Source organism: Budorcas taxicolor, chromosome 5 (assembly GCF_023091745.1).
Source record: "Budorcas taxicolor isolate Tak-1 chromosome 5, Takin1.1, whole genome shotgun sequence".
NCBI classification, from domain to species: domain Eukaryota; kingdom Metazoa; phylum Chordata; class Mammalia; order Artiodactyla; family Bovidae; genus Budorcas; species Budorcas taxicolor.
The window spans coordinates 163,396,805-163,416,492 of record NC_068914.1 but is presented as its reverse complement, the minus strand read 5'-3'; the positions used below and the strand labels follow the sequence as shown (position 1 = coordinate 163,416,492).

Sequence of the window (19,688 nt, the reverse complement as noted above, 5' to 3'; positions counted from 1 at the left end):
CAAGGGTGGGGGAATATAGGGGGCAGGGTCCCCACCGTCTCTGCAGGAGAGCCTGTCCTGGGCTCAGGAGCCAGGCCAGAGGGCTTGCCAGGGACGCTGCCTGCCCATGCACGATCTCAGTGGCGTGGCAGTGTGGTGGCCAGGACCTTTTGGGATAGAAGTGAGGAAAACCAACTTCAGACAGCTGGGGCAGAAAGGAGGCGTTCTCATCCCAGTACTCAACAGCAGCGGAAGAGGCTGTGACAGGCCTGTGCCCGGGGCAGGGCGGGGGGCCCAGGGGTCTCCTCTTTCAGCCCTCTCTGGCTTGGGTTTTCGGGGCTCCCACTTGTGAGGGCGGGCAGGACCGTCAGCAGCCTGCTCCTTCACAGGTTCTTAAAGCGCCACACTCATCTAGAAACGAGCTCCCTGTCCCAGCGAGTCAGTGGCAGCCCCGAGGCTCCCCCCACCGCGTGACGCCTCTCCTAGTGTCTGCCCGAGACTCTGAGTCCCTCCTGCCCATCCGTGCGGCATGCAGGGCCCGAGGGTGGGAGGCACTGCTGGGAACCTCAGCAGGGCAGCCTGCTCCCTGCTTTTCACAGCAGGGTGTGTGGCGCGCTGTTCTGAAGGAGATCAGCCCTGGGATTTCTTTGGAAGGAATGATGCTAAAGCTGAAACTCCAGTACTTTGGCCACCTCATGGAACAGCTGACTCATTGGAAAAGACTCTGATGCTGGGAGGGATTGGGGGCAGGAGGAGAAGGGGACGACAGAGGATGAGATGGCTGAATGGACGTGTGTCTGAGTGAACTGCGGGAGATGGTGATGGACAGGGAGGCCTGGCGTGCTGCGATTCATGGGGTCGCAGAGTCGGACACTCACTGAGCGACTGAACTGAACTGAACTGATGTTAAGCGTTTCGCCTCACTGAGACCGGGCTCCCGAGTGGGGCCAGAGCCCTCCTCAGGCAGGAAACCCCAAGGGCAGGCCTGACTGGGCCCTCTCCCTTGCCAGGATGGCGGCGTCCGGGACGTCCCAGGGCCCCTCCCAGTCCCGGAGGCCCGTGCGCAGGACTGCGCCTTCCAGTCTTCCTCCGGGCTGACAGCGCGGGCGGGGAGACCCTGGGAGCCGCGCGGACCCGAGACTGAGAGCGCCCGGGGCAGGACCCGAGACCCCACGGCCGGCGAGGGCGCCGCGGCCGCGGGGCGCGCTCCCACCCGGGCCGAGCGGGCCTGCGACCCGGAGCCGCCGTCCCTGTCACCGCCTGGGGGCGGGGAGAAGCGGAGCCCCGCCCCCTGGTGCGCGGCCCAATAAGGGTGCGCCTCTTCGGGCTCCTCCCACCCGGGGCGAGGCCCAATGAGGGCGCGCCGCTCTGGGCCACGCCCTCCCGGGCGGGGCGAGGGTGCGCAGGCGCACGGCGCGGCCGGGCGGGCCGGCGGGCTGGGAAGATGGCGGCGCAAAGCCTGGCGGCCGCCGCAAACCTACCCCGGAGCGTCCGGGGCGCGCGGGCCGGGGCCGGGGCCGGGCCATGAGCGCGCCGCCCTCGCGTGCCCGAGCCGCGGAGCCCGCCCGCGCCCCTCGCCATGGCGCGGCTCGCGGACTACTTCGTGCTGGTGGCGTTCGGGCCGCACCCGCGCGGTGAGTGCCGGCGCGCGGCCGCGGGCCGAGGGCCGCGGGCCGGGAAGGGGCGGCGGGGCGGCCCCGGGCCCGCCGGGCACCCGCTGCGCCGGGCCTGCCACCCGGGGTCGGGGGTCACGGGGGCCGGCCTCGCCGACGTGGGCCGCGCGGCGTGACGGGGCGGGCCGAGCTCGCCGGCCGCCGTCAGGGCAGAGGCGGCCCGGCCGCGCCTCGGCGTCGCCGGGAGGCGGGAGGGCCCCCGGGCGGCTCGGCCTGCGCCTCCCAGATGGGTGGGACGGGCTCCCTTCGCGGGGGCCGGCCGCCGGACGGCTCTGCCTCCAGGGGCACGGGCCGCTCAGTCAGCTGCAAGCCCCTTCTCTGACCCCCGGGGCCGCTGGCCTGGAGCCTGTGGCCCCTGTGCTGTGTCTCAGGCCCAGGAGGCTGGGGGGCCTGCAGACGGGGTTGGGGCTCAGGGACTGCTTCTTGAAGAGGCGGCGTTTGAGCCGGAATTCGGAGGACATCGGCAAGAACTGTGGGGAGGAGAGAGAAGAGTGTTCCTGGCCAAGGGCCTGCCCGCCAAGCCTGGGTGAGAGCGCGGCCTGGTGCCCGTGGCCGGGGGCTCCGTGTCTCGGATCACCACCTGTGTCTGAGAACCCTCCAGCCCAGGGGGTAGGAAAAAGCCTGACGATGACATCAGCACCGGCCGTGGAGACGTCGGCGTCGGGGAGCGCACTCGGTGTGCCAGGCCCTGCTCTGCCCCTGCGTGCACAAGTGCGCTTCCTCCTCCCGGCAGCCTGCGGAGGGCTCCGTCGTCGCCCCCATCCGTACACTGCAGTCCGGGCAGAGGCTGAGCGCCTGGTCTGAGCCACTACAGAGGGAGTGGGACCCGCGCCCAGGCTCGCCCAGAGCCTCGCTGCGGCTCAGACCCCAGCTGCAGGAGGGCAGGCGCAGCTTTGGGGTGATGGGGACGGCTGTGTGGTCAGGTTGGGGCTGAGCCTGGAGCCTGAGGGTGGGGTCAAGACCCCCATTCTACCCTGCTTCTCGACGCCCTGGCTGCCGCTGTCGCCCTCCTTGCCTTGCCTCTCCCGGAGCCTGCGCCTGCTGGGCCCCCACCCTCCTCACTCCCTCTCACACAGCGCACCTCTACCCGTCCTGTCCGCCCGACACCCTCGGTGTCAGGGACAGCGTTCTGGGCCAGGACCAGTCGTCCTCGCGTGCAGCCTGCACGTGGAGGCTGTGAGTGTCCCACAGGCCAGATGGAGAGCTGTCTTCTCCAGGACACGTGGGGTGGGGCAGCGAGAAGGCTGTGCCACCTGCGGCAGGGGGTGCACAGGGTCTGGGGCGGCCCCAGCATGAGGGTCCCAGGACTGCATAAGCAGTGTGGGCTTGGGGGCTGAGGTCGCTGCAGGCTGTGCGGGGAGGCTGAGGAGGCAGAGGCCGGGGGAGGCATGCTGACGGCGGCGGCAGCTGGAGTGCGTGTCAGGGAGAGGAGAGGCAGCCTCGGTGGGCTCCACGACAAGCTGGCTGGAGCGACGCAGGCAGTGGGCACCCGCGGAGTATGTGGCCTCTGAGCGGGACAGGGAAGAAGGTCGGTGCCACAGTGCCTGTCACCCTGAGTGACGGGAAGGAGTGCGTCTTAAGATGTCCCTTGCAGTAGGGCTGGGGGCCGTGGAACCCCCTAACCGCTACCTTCTGGGATTGGAGCTGGCCATCTGCTGGCTGGCCACCTCGCCTCAGGGCCTTCCTTGGCAGCACTGGTCCAGCCTGTGAGGAGCCAGCCCCCAGGCTGCAGCAGAGGCGCGCAGCCTGAGGCCCCGGCCTGGCCTCTCGGTGCCTCTGTGACCTCGGGCCAGTCTTTTGGCCCCTGCGCCTCCGTCTCCTCTTCTGGTGGCGGGATGAGTCACAGAGGCCTCCCCGCCAGCTGCCGTGAGCACAGTGAGGGGGGCACGCACACATGCCGCGATCACACAGGAAGCTCCAGGAAGTGACGGGTGTCTTGTTAACACCGAGCCGCACATGTGTGGACGCTTGTGGCAGTGGGCGCCTTTGCTGGAGCTGGAGGGCCCCTGCCTGCTGGCAGGCCTCGGCCTCAAGCCCAGGGCCACGGGGCCTTTGGGTTCAGTGGAGAGGGTAGGCGTGGTGGGGCCTTGTCCCTGCCTGGCACCTGGACATCTTCGTTGCCTGAGGGAGCATCCTGGTTTTGTGGGGCTACCTGACAACAGGCTCTAGGTAGCAGGGCAGGGAGGGCTGGGGTGGGACCTTTCCATTCATCTCAGAGGCTGCAGGCTCCTCTGCTGATGAGTTGGGGGCGCTCCTCACTGAGGACCTAGGTTTAGCATATTTTACAACCTGGCCCAGCTCTGGGGACATCATGGGGGCCAGAGAGCCCCCCCATGCCCATTTCCTGGCCATGGTGGTCTTGTCTGAGGAGAGGGCTTTCCAGCCCTGGCCTCACTCCTGACTGCGCTGAGCTGGTCACCTCTCCCCACCCATGGCCCTGCCCCTCTTCTGGAGCAGGTCGGAGCTGTTTGGGCTGGCCGGGGCTGGGAGCCCAAAGGGTCTAAAGCCTTGGGTCAGAGCCAGGCTTGTCTGACCGGCAGGTTGGAGAGGCTGCAGCCCCTCTGCCGAGTCCTGCGCTGTGGCCTCGGGGGAGTGGTGGGGGGCCGTGTGTTGAGGTCTGGGGTATGGACCAGCAGGAGGGTGCTGTCCTTCCGACGGCCGGGCTGGTCTCTGGGCATGAGCTCTGAGTGAGGGGGTGGCCAAGCAGGCTGCCAGCCTTCCTTCGCCTCTGCCCCCAGCACTTGCTGGCCTGGGTTGGCCCGGGCATCGGAGCCTGGCACTGGTGACGGCATTGCTGGGGATGACAGACGCGCGCTCTGTGCTCCCCCCGCGGGGTTGGCTGTGTGGAGAACGGCTGCAGGAGGAAGCCCTGCACTGCCTGTGTCCCAGGGGGCCTCTGTGTCCTTCCTCCAGGCCCCCGAGGCCAGCCCTGCGGGGCCCCGCTGTGCTGTCTGCGTTAGTCCTGTCACGGGTGGGAGGGGGCTCCTCTCTTCTGTCTACCCGAGGTGGGGCAGGAGCTTCAGCTGCTCGAGGTCCCGTCCGTGGCCTCAGGAGCTGGGGTTGGTGAGGGTGCTGGGCAACGTGGCAAATACCCTCCATCCCCAGAATGCAGGCCCGCAGCCGTGCTGCACCTGGGCCCCTGTTGGCACAGAGTGGAGGTGTGGGCTGGGGTCTCAGAGGAGGGGGAGGGCATCGGGAAGGCCCGTGGCGCGCCCGGTGTGTTTGGGGCTCAGGATGCTGCCCACACGTCCCCCCAGGAGCCGGTCTGCCCGTGGGGTGGGAGGAGCGGCCGAGGCTGGTTAGCCCGAGGGCCGCGGGTGCAGGATGGAGCTTCTTGGAGGCCTCTCTGGCTGGCAGGTGCCCCAGGAACCCCAGAAGGCAGTGGCTGGGGGGTGGGAGATTCCTGGGTCGCACCGCAGCCCCTGTGCGTGGGCAGGGTTCGGAGAGCTGGCTTGAGGAGGTGATGGTCGTTGGGCTGAGGCCTGAGGGCCAGGTTTGGGGCTGGCGTGGCTCAGGAGGAGCTGGTGGGGGTCTGCTCACCGCCCCGCTGGCGCCCCAGCCCCCGCTGGCCCTCACCTCTGTCGGTGCAGGGGAGGGCTCTGGGTCTAGGAAAGCCTGCTCTTTGGAGGCAGAGCCTGCTCTGGGAGTTGACGGTCTGCATGATGGGGGGCCAGTGGCCGGTTTCTCTGCCTTCTGCCCGGGGAGGGGGCGTGGGGAGCGCCCTCTGTAGGCCGCCTGCCCCCACGCTGGGGGATGCGGGGCCGGGGCGGTGGTGGGGGGGGGGGTGGCAGGGGCTGCCGTCCTCGCCCTCGCACCCCCTCCTCCTGTTGCCTCGTGGCAAGAACTGGGTGAGCCCTGGGTGCGGTTTGGGGCTGCACACAGGCTGGCTCTGGGGGCGTGGATGGGGAGGAGCCCTGTGCAGGGCCCGCGAGCCTGGGCTTGTTGAGGGCGGCCCTCAGGGTGGGCCTGGAGGGCCCAGGGTGTGTGTCTGTGTCTGTGTGTCTGGGTGTGGCAGCAACAGGCACCTGTTCTCCCCACCCTGGCTTGTCTGCCACCTCGGTCAGTGTCAGTGGGGGAGGGGAGGGCAGCAGGAAGCTGAGGTTTTGTGAGTCAGAGTCACAGCTCTGCTCCCTCCCCAGCCAGCAGCCACCTACCTGCTCCCGGCCTTCTTCCTGGAGGGTGGTGGGCTCGAGACTGCAGCCCCGATCGCCGGCCCTCTGGGGTCCTGGGGGGTGCTGGGGTCTGTTTGCCAGCGCCCTCGGGTCTAGGCCCCAGCTGTGTCTGAGGCTTCTGGGCCCGTGTCTTGCAGGCCCGCAGGGGCTGCATGCTTCGGCTTTCCCGCCCGCCCTCTGCCCCTGCTCCTCTGGCGCCTGGGGCGGCAGTCGAGGCTGGTCTGAGCAGATGGCGGTGGGACCTGCTTGAGGGTGGGACGTGAAGGGGGAGGGGCTCTGTCTTTCCTGCTTGAGCTGCTGCCTTGCTGGGTCAGAGACCCCTGTCCATCCTCCTCCAGTTCTGCGAGGAGAGTGGTTCCCTGACTGGGCCCGCATCACGCCTCCAGATTTGGCTCCGTGGAGGGTGGGCAGGAGGGAGGGGTCTCCAGCTGGCCCTGCCCATGTGGGCTGGACTGGGAACAGTCCCTCGTGCCTGGAGGGGGTCTCTGGGGAACACGTGGGAGCTAGGAGGCTGGGGGTGCAGGGACATGCCCTTCCCCCAGTCCAGGGGGCCCAGGGCTGCACACAGCCGTGTGGTGTGTGCACGGTGGGTGTGCGTGGTAGCCCATGTGGGCAGGGGGCAGAGCTGTGCCCACCAGCTTCAGGGCTCAGGAAAGCCTTCCTGCCCTTCCTGCCAGCCCCAGCCCACTCTGGCCTTCTTCTGGGGCCTTTGCTGGTCCTGTCTGCCTCTGAGGCAGCAGGAACACGCGGCAGTTGGGGGCCGCAGGCGCAGGGGTTCCTTCTCGGGCGCCCACATCGGTGTGAGACCTTTGTCGGGCTGGCGGGCGAGGGGAGGCAGGGCTGGGGGCCGAGGGCCTGAGCTGGGGGCTGAGGGCCTGAGCTGGGGGCCGGCCGTGGGGTCGGGAACAGCTCTCCCCTTCTGGAGCTGGCTCGCTGGGGGGCTCTGACTTGGGGAGTGGGTGTGGGGGTTGGGGCCTGGGGCCAGGGGCTGAGGGTGGGCGGGTTGAGCTCCCTTTGCTGCCATCCCCTGGGCCAGGGCACCTGCACTCTGTTGTTTGTTTTTTTGAGGCACTCATAGCTTTACTTTTTGAAGTTTCCAGGTCATTAAATTTTTTTTTATTCGATTATAGTAAATACATAATGCTGTGTTTTCTGCTGTGGAGGAAAGTGAATTAACTATTCAGACGGCAAAGAATCCGCCTGCAGTGCAGGAGACCCTGGTTCAGTCCCTGGGTTGGGAAGATCCCCTGGAGAAGGGAGCGGCAGCCCACTCCAGCGTTCCAGCCTGGAGACTCCTGGACAGAGGAGCCTGCGGGGCTACGGCCCCTGGGGTTGCAAGGAGTCGATGCAACTGAGCCAGTAACACTACCGCAGTTTCACAGACCGCTCGCGAGGGTCACCGCAGGGCGCGGGGCCGCTTGCTGTGCGCTGCCACAGGCCCCGGTCGGCTACCTGTTTCTGTTGGCGGTGTGTAGGCGTCAGTCCCAACCTCCCTGTGTCCATCTGCCCTGCCCCTGGCGGCCATCAGCTTGGTTTCTACTCTGTGGGGAGGCCCGGGTGCTCTTGGAGACCCCGACCCACAGCCGGGCTCCTCTCCACGCCCCTGGCGGCCCTGGGCTGCAGATTCCTCACGCAGTCATCTTTAGGGACACCGTAGGTCTGGGGGCTGGGGCTGCTCTGCTGCCGGATGAGGGCAGGTGGCAGAGATGGCTCCGCTTGGACCCTCGAGGCTCCTGTCGCGTGGGGTTGTGGGGCTCGGGCGGTGCCCTGACCCCTGCTCTTGTTCTCAGGGAGTGGGGAAGGCCAGGGCCAGATCCTGCAGCGCTTCCCAGAGAAGGACTGGGAGGACAACCCATTCCCTCAGGGCATCGAGCTGGTGAGTGGGGCGCCCCAGAGCGTGGGGCTGAGGGCTGGGGGTGCCGAGGTGGCGGGGCAGACGCTGTGGGCCCCCACAGTGCCTGGCCCTGCTGGGTACAGGGCGACGTTGCTGCCCTGGAGGGTGGGGAGTCCCCGTCACGTCCCTGCTTCACGATGGGGGCCTGTCCCGCGTCCCAGGGTCCCTGCCCCTACGGAGCGGCCAGAGGCTCTTCCCTCCTCCTGTGGGCAGGGTGCTGAGCTCTGGGAGGCAAGGCACTTGGGTGGCAGAGCCCGCTGTCCCCTGGTGCTGGGCCTGGCCTGCGGCCCCTTGAGGGCTGGGGGCAGCAGGCGCTGACGGGTGGCCCGCCCTCTCTCCCAGTTCTGCCAGCCCAGCGGGTGGCAGCTGTGTCCTGAGCGGAACCCGCCCACCTTCTTCGTCGCTGTCCTCACCGACATCAACTCCGAGCGGCACTACTGTGCCTGCCTGACCTTCTGGGAGCCTGTGGAGCCCACGCAGGTCAGCACGCCAGGCCACCCTCTGGCTGCGGACCCCCCCCCCCCCCCCCCCCCCCCCGCCCCATGCACGTCTCTCCCTGTCTGTGTCTGGTCCTCCACCCCACAGAGGCTGCACTTTCCAGCTTGCCAGGCCCGTCTGCGTCGCCTGGACCCCTGCCCCCTCCCCACCGGGCTCGGGGGTGTGCGCAGACCCTGGCAGACGGCTTCTGTCCGCAGGAAGGTCCGTGCGCCCAGGATGGCGCCGAGCGGGATGAGGAGGCCGATGAGGGGGGCCCGGGGGCACTGCCCGCCCCAACGCCCGGCCCGCCCGGCCAGCTGTTTGCTCCAAAGACGCTGGTGTTGGTGTCACGGCTGGACCACGTGGAGGTGTTCAGGGTGAGGCGGGCAGCTGGCTCCCCAGGTCAGTCGTGGGGTGCTCTCGCTGGCTGGACCGTCATCCCCAGCCTGTGATCCTTGCAGAACAGCCTCGGCCTCATTTACACCATCCACGTAGAGGGTCTGAACGTGGGCCTGGAGAACGTGGTCGGGAACCTGCTGACCTGCGTCATCCCCTTGGCCGGGGGCTCGCAGGTGGGTTGAGGGGCAGGCCGTCGCCTGCAGCCTCAGGCCCACGTCGTGTCCGAGGCCACGGGGTGGGGCCTGGAGGCCCTCGGGGTCCCGCCTGGTGGAGCGCCAGGCCTTGGACGCCCTCCTGTGTCAGGGCCGCTGGCAGTCGCCGCCCCCCGTGGCCCTGCCTGCTTCGTGTCCCGGCTCACGCCTGGCTCCACCCGCACCTGTGTGCTCTGCCCGCGCGCTCCACGGGTGTGCCTGTCTCTGGTTGTCGGTGCCCCCGTCTGTGCCCCCGCGTGTGGGTGTGTCTAACTGTCTCTCTGCCTGTCTGTCCTGTGCAGCTGGACTCTGGTGAGGATGGAGTGGTACGGACTGTTTGTTTCTTCTGCCCACTTAGGCCCCATCCTCACCCCAGGTCAGAGGCCCAAAGTTTTCTCTGGAGCGCTCCTTGGGCCGGCAGAAGCCGGGCTTGGCCTTTGCCCCTGCCCATCCCTGCCAGTCCCACCTGGGGGTCTCTCCGCCCCCCAGGCTCTCCTGAGGCTGTGGAGCCCTGGGCTGACGCAGGTCTGGTCGGAGCAGCTGAGCCCTGGCCCCTCTCTCTGCAGAGAACCATCTCTTTGGGCGCTGGGGACCGGCAGGTCATTCAGACCCCGCTCAGCGACTCGCTGCCCATCAGCCGCTGCAGCGTGGCCCTGTTGTTCCGCCAGCTGGGTGAGCCTGGCCCCCCGCACAGTGCCCCCTCCGCCCGCCCGGCCAGTGGGCTGAGGCTGCCCTGCACGCCGGGCCCCTGAGCCCATCTCCCCGTAGGCATCACCAGCGTGCTGTCCCTGTTTTGCGTCCCTCTCAGGCATCACCAACGTGCTGTCCCTGTTCTGCGCGGCGCTCACTGAGCACAAGGTGCTCTTCCTGTCGCGGAGCTACCAGCGGCTCTCGGACGCCTGCCGGGGACTCCTGGCGCTGCTGTTCCCGCTCAGATACAGGTGCCTCCCTCAGTGCCGCCCGTGGCCCCTCTGCCCGCCCCAGCCCTCGTGGGGCGGCCGCACTGAGCCCCGGCCTGTTGCAGCTTCACCTACGTGCCCATCCTGCCGGCACAGCTCCTGGAGGTGCTCAGCACGCCCACGCCCTTCATCATCGGAGTCAACGCCGCCTTCCAGGCAGAGGCCCAGGAGCTGGTGAGGCCTGCTCGGGGCCTGCCTTGCTGCTCCGGGCCGGGCCGACCCCGGGCCCTGCCGAGCGGCCCGTGGCCCCTGACCTCTCGGTCCCTTTGCTGCACAGCTGGACGTGATTGTTGCTGATCTGGATGGCGGGACGGTGACTGTCCCCGAGTGTGTGCACATTCCTCCCCTGCCTGAGCCACTGCAGAGTCAGACACACAGCATCCTGAGCATGGTGAGGCGGAAGCGGGGCCGCGGTGGGGCCGCGCGGTGGGCGGGGGGCCCGATGGTGAGGCGGAAGCGGGGCCGCGGTGGGGCCGCGCGGTGGGCAGGGGGCCCGATGGTGAGGCGGAAGCGGGGCCGCGGTGGGGCCGCGCGGTGGGCAGGGGGCCCGATGGTGAGGCGGAATTGGGGCCGCACGGTGGGCGGGGGGCCCGATGGTGAGGCGGAAGCGGGGCCGCGGTAGGGCCGCGCGGTGGGCAGGGGGCCCGATGGTGAGGCGGAATTGGGGCCGCGGTGGGGCTGCGCGGTGGGCGGGGGGGGGCCCGGGGCCTGGGGCTGGTGTGCAGCCGGCCCTGGTTCCTGCTGCCTCCACAGGTCCTGGATCCGGAGCTGGAGCTGGCTGATCTTGCCTTCCCTCCACCTACGACGTCCATTTCCTCCCTGAAGATGCAGGTGGGCGTCACTGCAGCTCTGGGCCCCAGCTGCTGAGCCCCGGAGGAGGGACCATGGCGGGGGGTGTGGGGGCGGTCAGGAGGGCAGGGCGGGCAGTCAGCCGCGCATGTGCCCCAGGACAAGGAGCTGCGCGCCGTCTTCCTGCGGCTCTTTGCTCAGCTCCTGCAAGGCTACCGTTGGTGTCTGCACACGGTCCGCGTCCACCCGGAGCCCGTCATCCGCTTCCATAAGGTGGGTGCTGGGCGGGGCGCGGGTGGGCAGAGAGGGGTGCCCGAGGGCTGACTCCTTCATGCACCCCAGGCAGCTTTCCTGGGTCAGCGCGGGCTGGTGGAGGATGATTTCCTGATGAAGGTGCTGGAGGGCATGGCCTTCGCAGGCTTCGTGTCAGAACGCGGGGTCCCCTACCGCCCGACGGACCTGTTTGATGAGGTGTGCCCCCACCCCAGCCGGGAGGAGCCCCCCCACCCCATCCTGCCTGAGCCAACCCTCCTGACTCTGCTCCGCACCCAGCTGGTGGCCCATGAAGTCGTTCGGATGCGGGCAGACGAGAACCACCCCCAGCGAGTTCTCCGTCACGTCAAGGAACTGGCCGAGCAGCTGTACAAGAATGTAAGGCGGGCGACGCGAGCCGTGGGCTGGTCTGGCAAGGCCATCTTGTCGCCCCGGCGGGGCCGCTCGCCCACCCTGCCTGTGTGCCCCCAGGAGAACCCGTACCCAGCTGTGGCTATGCACAAGGTGCAGCGGCCAGGCGAGGCCAGCCACCTGCGGCGGGCACCCCGGCCCTTCCCCCGGCTGGACGAGGGCATGGTGCAGTGGATCGTGGATCAGGCCGCCGCCAAGATGCAGGGCGCGCCCCCAGCTGTGAAGGCTGAGAAGAGGACCACTGTGCCCTCGGGGCCGCCCATGAGTGCGTAGCCGGGAGGGGAGCGTGCGTGTGGCTGAGAGCTGGTGTGAGGTCAGAGGCGAGCGTGTTGTCTGCTCCCCAGCGGCCATCGTGGAGCGGAGTGGCGGGCTGCATGGCAACAGCGCACGCCGGCTGGAGGTGGTCCGGAACTGCATCTCCTACGTGTTCGAGGGGAAGATGCTGGAGGCCAAGAAGGTGAGGGGTGCTGGGCGCTCCATGTGGCTGCTCTGGGCCGGGGCGGCAGCTCCCAGAGGAGCCCTGGTCCTCCTCCCGTGGGCCACTGGCGGGAGCCAGGCAGGCGAGAAGGGCAGGTGGACGCCAGGTCTGGGTCCCCCTCCCTCCAGCTCAGAGCAGCTGGACGTGGCCTGCAGGGGGGTTTCCTTCAGCGTTTAGGTATCAGAACATGTTAAGGGTTTCAGTGGTTTTTTTCTCTCTCTGACAGGAAGTAGTGTAGACGTGCGTGCGTCTGTGTGTTTTGTGTGTTCTGATTTGTAGAAGGTGGAGGTCACTTAGCGTTCCACCCTGTGGCGTCCACTGGCGCTTCCGGCCTCAGGACAACCAGCTGAGTCTGCCTCGTGGGTCGTGGCTGTGTGGTTGTCCGTGAGGCACTTGGTGCTCACACCAGCCCCTCACTGGGTTCCTGATCGTTTCAGAGAGAATGGTAGCAACAGAGGTGCGAGCGTAGCCCTTCTGAGCCCGCGGTGCTGAGCTGGCTGCTGGCACGTGTGTTCTGGACACAGGGTCTGGCCGGCCAGGGGGTCGCCTCCCTCAGAGCGCCTCGGCACGCTGGCCGAGTCGTGAGCCGCGTGTGGGCAGGGCTGGCTGCACTGGAGCGTCAGTCTCTTTGGGGCAGTGAAGCGCCGAGGCTGGTGCAGACCGGACCCGAGTGGCTTCCAGCCTCCTCAGAGCGGAGAGCCTGTGCTCCGGCCCCCACCTCTGGGCCGGGCCTTCCCTGTGCCTCCCTGCAGACCCGCAGGGCACGGCGGGGGTCTGCACAGGCTGGAGCCCTCCTCCCTGTGGTTCTGCCCGCAGCTGCTCCCAGCTGTGCTGAGGGCCCTGAAGGGGCGCGCGGCCCGCCGCTGCCTTGCCCAGGAGCTGCGCCTGCACGCGCAGCAGAGCCGGGCCGTCCTGGACCACCAGCAGTTCGACTTCGTGGTCCGCATGATGAACTGCTGTCTGCAGGTGAGGCCAGGCCCCACAGTCTGCTGGCGAGGGGGCCGCAGGGCGGGGGCGGGCAGGGCTTCCCCAGCTAGCCTGCAAGGGGACCTCTCCTGGTAGCGCAGCAGCTGGGAGGCCCTGGTCTGCTGCTGAGGGCGGCCTAGGAGGGCCCCCGTGCAGAGGCCTCCTGCCCTCAGCCTCCTGGCAGCTCTGGGGACGGGTGCAGACAGTCCAGGGACGGCGGGAGGTGCTGCTCTTGGCGGCGGTGCCGGTGGGGGCGCGCTGGGCAGGGTTCCGACGCCCCTGGCTGCTGCAGGACTGCACCTCCCTGGATGAGCACGGCATCGCAGCTGCCTTGCTGCCCCTGGTCACTGCCTTCTGCCGGGTGAGTGCTGGGGTGGCCAGGGCCTTCCCCTGCCCGCTCCGGCTGCCCCCGCTGACTCCCACTTGGCCTCTGCAGAAGCTGAGCCCAGGGGTGACGCAGTTTGCCTACAGCTGCGTGCAGGAGCACGTGGTCTGGAGCACGCCACAGTTCTGGGAGGCCATGTTCTACGGGGACGTGCAGACCCACATCCGGGCCCTTTACCTGGAGGCTGCTGAGGACCGAGACCCCTTCTCGGTGTGTGGGGGCTCCCTGGGCCGGGGGGTGGGTGGGCCTGGCTCTCGCTCACCTGTGGCCCTGCGGCAGGCAGGGGAGGCCCCCGTGCAGGACGAGCGCTCTGCCCTGGACGTGGCGTCTGAGCAGAGGCGCCTGTGGCCCACGCTGAGCCGGGAGAAGCAGCAGGAGTTGGTGCAGAAGGAGGAGAGCACCGTCTTCAGCCAGGCCATCCACTACGCCAACCGCATGAGCTACCTGCTTCTGCCCCTGGACAGCAGCAAGAGCCGCCTGCTTCGGGAGCGCCCGGGGCTGGGCGAGCTCGAGAGCGCCAGCAACAGCCTTGTCACCAACAGGTGGGGCCTGGCCTGAGGTGGGGACGGGCGGCGTGAGCCTCAGGCTGGGGCCGGCGCCCACTGTGCCCCTCCCTGGCCAGCATGGCGGGCAGCGTGGCGGAGAGCTATGACACGGAGAGCGGCTTCGAGGACGCAGAGACCTGTGATGTGGCCGGGGCTGTGGTCCGCTTCATCAACCGCTTTGTGGACAAGGTCTGCACAGAGAGTGGGGTCACCAGCGACCACCTCAAGGGGCTGCATGTCATGGTGCCAGGTATGGGGCCTGGGCCTGGAGACACTCCCCTTGGGTGGGCGGGCCCAGGCCCTGGTGTGAGAGCCGCTCTCCCCCAGACATCGTCCAGATGCACATCGAGACCCTGGAGGCCGTGCACAGAGAGAGCAAGAGGCTGCCCCCCATCCAGAAGGTGAGGGGCGCCGCGGGGGCCGGGCCCAGGACCCAGCTGGGTCCTGAGGCACCACTCCCCTCCCCAAACAGCCCAAGCTGCTCCGGCCCCGCTTGCTGCCCGGAGAGGAGTGCGTGCTGGATGGCCTTCGTGTCTACCTGTTGCCCGACGGGCGAGAGGAGGGCGCGGGGGGGCCCGGAGGCGGCCCCGCGCTGCTGCCGGCCGAAGGCGCCGTGTTCCTCACCACGTACCGGGTCATCTTCACAGGGATGCCCACCGACCCCCTGGGTGAGCCTCGGGGCCTCTGCGCCCACCCTGCCCTTGCCTCCCCTCTGCTCCCAGGTCCCTGGGCGAGCGGGACTTTCTCGGCCCCTCCCTCTCCCGCCTCAGGGGTGGGGGGTCTGTGGAGACGGGCTGCTGTCTCTCCCTCCCCGGCTGCCCCATAGCTCTGGTGCCCTGAGGCTCTGTGACCCCCTCCCCTCCCTCTGACTCTGCACCCGGCCTGTTCCAAGTCGGGGAGCAGGTGGTGGTCCGCTCCTTCCCGGTGGCTGCGCTGACCAAGGAGAAGCGCATCAGCGTCCAGACCCCTGTGGACCAGCAGCTCCTGCAGGACGGGCTGCAGCTGCGCTCCTGCACCTTCCAGGTGGGCAGGGGTCTGAGGGCCCCTCGTGCCGTCCGCACGGGCGGCAGTGGCGCCCGCACCGAGCCCTCTGCGGCCCTGATCTGTGCAGGGGCCGCGGCGCCAAGTGCTGGTTGTCGGGACTCGCTGTCTCGTGTGTGAGGCTGGGCCCCAGGATCCGGGTCGCGTGTGCTGCATGAGCACGCCTGACTGAAACCCCTGCGGAGGGGGTGCACACAAAGATTGGGTCGTCCGTCTGCAGCTGCGTGTGGTTTGGGGAGCAGACCCTCCGTTAGCCCTGTGTCCTTGGGGTGCTCCCTCAGGGGTGTCCGTCTCTGGATGCAGAGGCGAGACTGACTCTCACGGTCCCGTGGTAGACCAGCCACCTTCTCCGGGGCCCATCTGGCCATAGGGCTCTCACCCATCCACCCTGTTAAAAACACTCGCGTTCCAGTGATGCAGCGTGGGCTGTCCCGGAGGCCTGTCTGCCTTGGTGGCTGGGCTCAGGCCCATGGGCTGTCCAGCTTCTGAGGCCCTCCCGTCTGACGCAGCTGCTGAAGATGGCATTTGACGAGGAGGTGGGGTCTGACAGCGCTGAGCTCTTCCGCAAGCAGCTGCACAAGCTGCGGTACCCCCCTGACATCAGAGGCACGTTCGCACTCACCCTGGGTTCTGCCCACACCCCCGGCCGGCCGCCCCGTGCCACCAAGGACAAGGGACCTTCCTTCAGGTAGGGAGCTGGGCCCGAAAGCCAGCACACTGTGTGTGTCCCCTGTTCATCTCATCGTGGTGGCCGGGCTCTCCCACCCCCAGGACCCTATCCAGGAACCTGGTGAAGAACGCCAAGAAGACTATCGGGCGGCAGTATGTCACGCGGAAGAAGTACAACCCCCCCAGCTGGGAGCACCGGGGCCAGCCGCCCCCGGAGGACCAGGAGGATGAGATCTCTGGTGGGGGTGGGGAGCCCTGGGCGGTCTGGGTGAAGGCCTTCCTGGGGAGGGTAGGGGACTTGGGAGGTCTGTGAGTGACGAGCCCTGCGTGCCTGGTCTGCCCCAGTTTCGGAGGAGCTGGAGCCCAGCACGCTGACGCCGTCGTCAGCCCTGAAGCCCTCCGACCGCATGACCATGAGCAGCCTGGTGGAGCGGGCGTGCTGCCGGGACTACCAGCGCCTGGGGCTGGGCACGCTGAGCAGCAGCCTGAGCCGAGCCAAGTCTGAGCCCTTCCGGATCTCCCCGGTGAACCGCATGTACGCCATCTGCCGCAGGTGAGCCCTGGCGTGGCCCCGGGGCGCTGGCTGCGGGCCCACGGTGGCTGCCGCCGCCCTCACCCGCCACCGCTGCCTCCTCGCAGCTACCCCGGGCTGTTGATCGTGCCCCAGAGCGTCCAGGACAACGCTCTGCAGCGCGTCTCCCGCTGCTACCGCCAGAACCGCTTTCCGGTGGTCTGCTGGCGCAGCGGGCGCTCCAAGGCTGTGTTGCTGCGCTCTGGAGGCCTGCACGGCAAGGGTGTCGTAGGCCTCTTCAAGGCCCAGAATGCGCCTTCTCCAGGTAGGCGCCCTGCGCCTGCTATGGCCCCGCCCGGGCACCCTCGCCCTGCCTCTCGCCCCGCCCCAGGGCCCTGCCCCCACCTACGCCTCCCCCCCCAGGCCAGTCCCAGGCGGACTCCAGCAGCCTGGAACAGGAGAAGTATCTGCAGGCCGTGGTCAGCTCCATGCCGCGATACGCGGATGCGTCCGGCCGCAACACGCTCAGCGGCTTCTCCTCCGCCCACATGGGCAGCCATGGTGAGTGCTTGGACGGGAGGACTTGCAGGCAGTGGTGGCATTTATGGAGGGCAGGCCCGTAAGGGGGCAGTGTCAGGGCAGTGGGACCAGGTAAGTGTCCTGAGGCCCTGCTCTGACCACTCCTTCGGGGGTTTGCAGAGGAGGCGGCAGGCCAAGGGCATGCACCAGGGGCCATCCTGGGCCCTGCCATTCGCCCTCAGGGTACAGGTGCCGGGTGACCCGGGAGGTACTCGGTGGTGCAGGAGAGCTTGTGATGCTGTGCACAGGGTCTGGTGTCCTGGGGTGGGAACGCTGTTGGGGTGGTGCCCCGCGTGAGTGCCTGGCAGTGGGAGAGATTCTAGACAGACACCCGTGAGGGCCCCAGGGCCTGCAGGCAGGGGAGGGGTGTGTGCTGGCAGGAGCAGCCTCGCCCAGGGGCCTTGCTCCGAGGCAGTCACCTCTACATTGCGCTTACCCTCCCCCAGCCCCATCCCACGCCCGGTTCCCCTCATCGAGGCCCTGTGACGGCCACCTCCTTCCCTGCCCCCGTCTCCCCTCCTGGGCCCTCACGATGCTCTGGCCTCCTCTGGTTTGTTCTCTTGGCCCACTGGGCCTCCCCCAGCTGCCATGTAACTCCTGTTGCTTCTCTGTGCTTGGGGCCTGGGGATCAGAGCCCTCTCAGTCTGTGCTTGGAGGGCTCCTCTGCCCGCTCGAGGCACAAGGTCTGAGAAGCTGCCCACCCTTGGCCTGACTATGGCCCAGATGCTGGCCGGAGCCGACCTCCGCCTGTTCCTTAGCAGATAGGGTGACAGGGTCCACCTAGGACCTGTGCGCACCCGGAGCTGTCCTGGCGGTTGTGTGTGCAGTCGGCAGAGGTCACACGGGGGTCTCTTCTGTGTGAGACCCCCCACCGCTTACCCTAGCTGGTACAGGCGTCACACCAGGGGTCGCTTGTCACTCAGGCCTTCCTGATTCCCTCCCTCCCTCAGACGTGTCTGCGCTTTCCTCTGCTGTGGCTCTAGCTGCCAGACGTGCTAGGGTCCTCAAGTGGGCTCGGGGGCTGGCACCACCTGTGGGCCCAGCCTTCCAGAAGCCCAGGCATCTTCCTTGATTCTTCCTGCTGCCCACTCTTGAGTCCTGTGAGCTCACCACCCACGTCTGCAGCCCTCCCTGCGGTCAGTTGCCCCACCCTGAGGCACAGGACTTGTGTCGGCTGTGGAAACGGGCATTCCCCTGTCCTCGTGGTTAACGGGGATGCCAACCTAGGGAGGACCAGCCTTGGCATCTGCCCTTCTGAAGGGGCACGTACCTTACCCGCGTCGCTTCTCTGCTGGGAACGTCACTTCTAGTTTTCAGTTTTCCGTGCTTCAGTACGTTTTACGGTCGTGCTGTCTTGCCTTCCGTCCCCTCCAGAGGTTCTGAGCAGCCCGTGAGGCAGCAGGCACCCCTCCGCAGGGCCTCTTGTCCCCTGTGCCTGGGTTTCCCCTAGTGGTGCTTGTGGTGTGGCTGCTTGGTGTCCCCCAAGTTCCGGGCAGGGGCCATGCCCTCATTGCCTGGGGTGGACAGGGTTCAGCTTACCTCAGCTGTGCCCGGTTCCGGTTCAGACTGTCACGAAGACACAGTGTCCTTGCTGTGGGTGACGGTGCTTCCATCTGCAGCGTGGTAGGCTGCCTTCGTGCTCACCTCCCGTGGCCCGCACCCCACTCAGGAGAGGCGGGGCTTGGTGCTGGCTTTGGAACCCAGAGGCCAGTTCAGAGCCTCGTCCTGCCAGCTCCCTGCACGTCCAGCCCATGAGCCTTGAGCCTGCCCGTGGCCTGGATTGAACCAGCCTTGGAGGTCCCAGGCTGGGGGCCGCCTCCTCTCTGGGCCGTACTTCGTGGTCACCTCCTGCTGCTGTGTGCCTGGCAGGGAGTGCTGGGCGGCCGCGTCATGAGCAGCCCGGGCAGCGTCCATGGGCTGAGGGTGCAGAGGAGGCCCAGTGTCCAGCCTGTCCCCTCCCCTCTCTACCTACCGTTGGGTCCTCTGTTCCCTGGTTCGCCCTGGGGGCCCAGAGGGTCTTGGTGCTGACCCCCGCTGTCTCTGTCTCCCCATGGCTCTCTGGGGCTTTGGGGCAACCCAGCCCTGCACGCAGTCCCCTCAGGCCGCAGTCTCCCCGTCGCTGGGCGCCCCCCAGGCCTGGGGCCAGGCCTGAGCCTTCTCTCTGCTGTACCCCCAGCGCCCAGCCCCAGAGCCAGGGTCACCACGCTGTCCAACCCCATGGCGGCCTCGGCCTCCAGACGGACTGCGCCCCGAGGTACCGTACTGGCCACTCCGGCCGGCTCCCCCACACCTGGCCCCGATGGTCCCCACGGGACTGAGCGGTCACGGGCACTGACGTCCCCATGTCTGGCACTAACGGCCCCACCTGCAGACTGGTGTAACCCAGCCCTCCCCACAGCCCTGGGCACTAACAGCCTGATGCCCCGAGTCCCGCCCTTGCCCTTCCTGGGAACTCAGCCCTAGGTAAGTGTTGCCCTGGCCCCGGTCTGGCGCTTACCTCGTTTCTCTGTGCAGGTAAATGGGGCAGCGTCCGGGCCAGCGGGCGCAGTGGTGGGCTCAGCACTGATGTGGGCTCCCGGCTAGCAGGCGTGGGCCCCCCCCAGGCCAACGGGGCCCCTGCTGACCCAGGCTTTCTGCGGCCGCAGCGTGCAGCCCTCTATATCATTGGAGACAAAGCCCAGCTGAAGGTGACAGGGGTGGGGTCCCAGGGCCGGGAGGGGACGTGAGGCCTGGGCCCGCCTTACCACGGTCGGCCTTTTCCAGGGTGTGCGGCCAGACCCCCTGCAGCAGTGGGAGCTGGTGCCCATTGAGGTGTTCGAGGCACGGCAGGTGAAGGCGAGCTTCAAGAAGCTGCTAAAGGCCTGTGTCCCTGGCTGTCCTGCCACCGAGCCTGGTCCTGCCTCCTTCCTGCGCTCACTGGAAGACTCAGAGTGGCTCATCCAGGTCTCTGCCCTGCTCCGACCCCGCTGTGGGGGATGGCGCTGGGAGGGGGTGCAGAAGCCACGGGGAGGGACTGTCCAGTGGCCGCCTGGGTGCTCGGCCCCCCAGTTACCTAGGGCCACAGGTGGGTGGGGTCTGGACTTGCTCACTGGCTTTGGGAGGAGATCATGGCTGCTTCCCAGTGGTGGGAGGTGAACAGAGGTGGAGGCCAGGGCCCGACCGTGTGGGCGCCCTCTGCTCTGTCCTGGTGGGACTGGGCGTGTCAGGGAAGGCCACTTCTTCAGGCCCAGAAGGCGCTGACCAGGTGGGCGGGAGGAGGGACACACCCCTGCGCCCTTTGGGCCTGTCCAGCCTTCC

At 68.2% G+C, this 19,688-nt stretch overlaps 1 protein-coding gene across 4 annotated transcripts in view; it reads left to right on the top strand.

Moving 5' to 3' along the window:
• The first annotated feature begins 1,535 nt into the window (after window positions 1–1,535).
• The window catches only part of SBF1 (SET binding factor 1), a 30,125-nt gene continuing 11,972 nt past the window's right edge, over window positions 1,536–19,688 (top strand). The window contains exons 1-31 of one of the 4 annotated variants that reach the window (XM_052641443.1): window positions 1,536–1,613; window positions 7,615–7,700; window positions 8,061–8,198; window positions 8,414–8,563; window positions 8,657–8,767; window positions 9,352–9,457; window positions 9,594–9,726; window positions 9,810–9,918; window positions 10,022–10,135; window positions 10,498–10,575; window positions 10,693–10,806; window positions 10,876–11,004; window positions 11,086–11,184; window positions 11,278–11,482; window positions 11,562–11,674; window positions 12,512–12,661; window positions 12,954–13,022; window positions 13,098–13,256; window positions 13,326–13,588; window positions 13,669–13,841; window positions 13,919–13,992; window positions 14,064–14,259; window positions 14,484–14,614; window positions 15,142–15,320; window positions 15,404–15,540; window positions 15,647–15,854; window positions 15,941–16,137; window positions 16,236–16,373; window positions 18,568–18,645; window positions 18,906–19,078; window positions 19,155–19,334. In XM_052641443.1, coding sequence (XP_052497403.1) covers window positions 1,559–1,613; window positions 7,615–7,700; window positions 8,061–8,198; window positions 8,414–8,563; window positions 8,657–8,767; window positions 9,352–9,457; window positions 9,594–9,726; window positions 9,810–9,918; window positions 10,022–10,135; window positions 10,498–10,575; window positions 10,693–10,806; window positions 10,876–11,004; window positions 11,086–11,184; window positions 11,278–11,482; window positions 11,562–11,674; window positions 12,512–12,661; window positions 12,954–13,022; window positions 13,098–13,256; window positions 13,326–13,588; window positions 13,669–13,841; window positions 13,919–13,992; window positions 14,064–14,259; window positions 14,484–14,614; window positions 15,142–15,320; window positions 15,404–15,540; window positions 15,647–15,854; window positions 15,941–16,137; window positions 16,236–16,373; window positions 18,568–18,645; window positions 18,906–19,078; window positions 19,155–19,334 — 4,245 coding nt within the window. In that variant the 5' untranslated portion in view covers window positions 1,536–1,558. Of the gene's footprint in view, window positions 1,614–7,614; window positions 7,701–8,060; window positions 8,199–8,413; window positions 8,573–8,656; window positions 8,768–9,351; window positions 9,458–9,593; window positions 9,727–9,809; window positions 9,919–10,021; window positions 10,136–10,497; window positions 10,576–10,692; window positions 10,807–10,875; window positions 11,005–11,085; window positions 11,185–11,277; window positions 11,483–11,561; window positions 11,675–12,511; window positions 12,662–12,953; window positions 13,023–13,097; window positions 13,589–13,668; window positions 13,842–13,918; window positions 13,993–14,063; window positions 14,260–14,483; window positions 14,615–15,141; window positions 15,321–15,403; window positions 15,541–15,646; window positions 15,855–15,940; window positions 16,138–16,235; window positions 16,374–18,567; window positions 18,646–18,905; window positions 19,079–19,154; window positions 19,335–19,688 lie in introns of those variants that run through there. The other 3 variants (XM_052641442.1, XM_052641441.1, XM_052641444.1) reach the window with 3 other exon arrangements.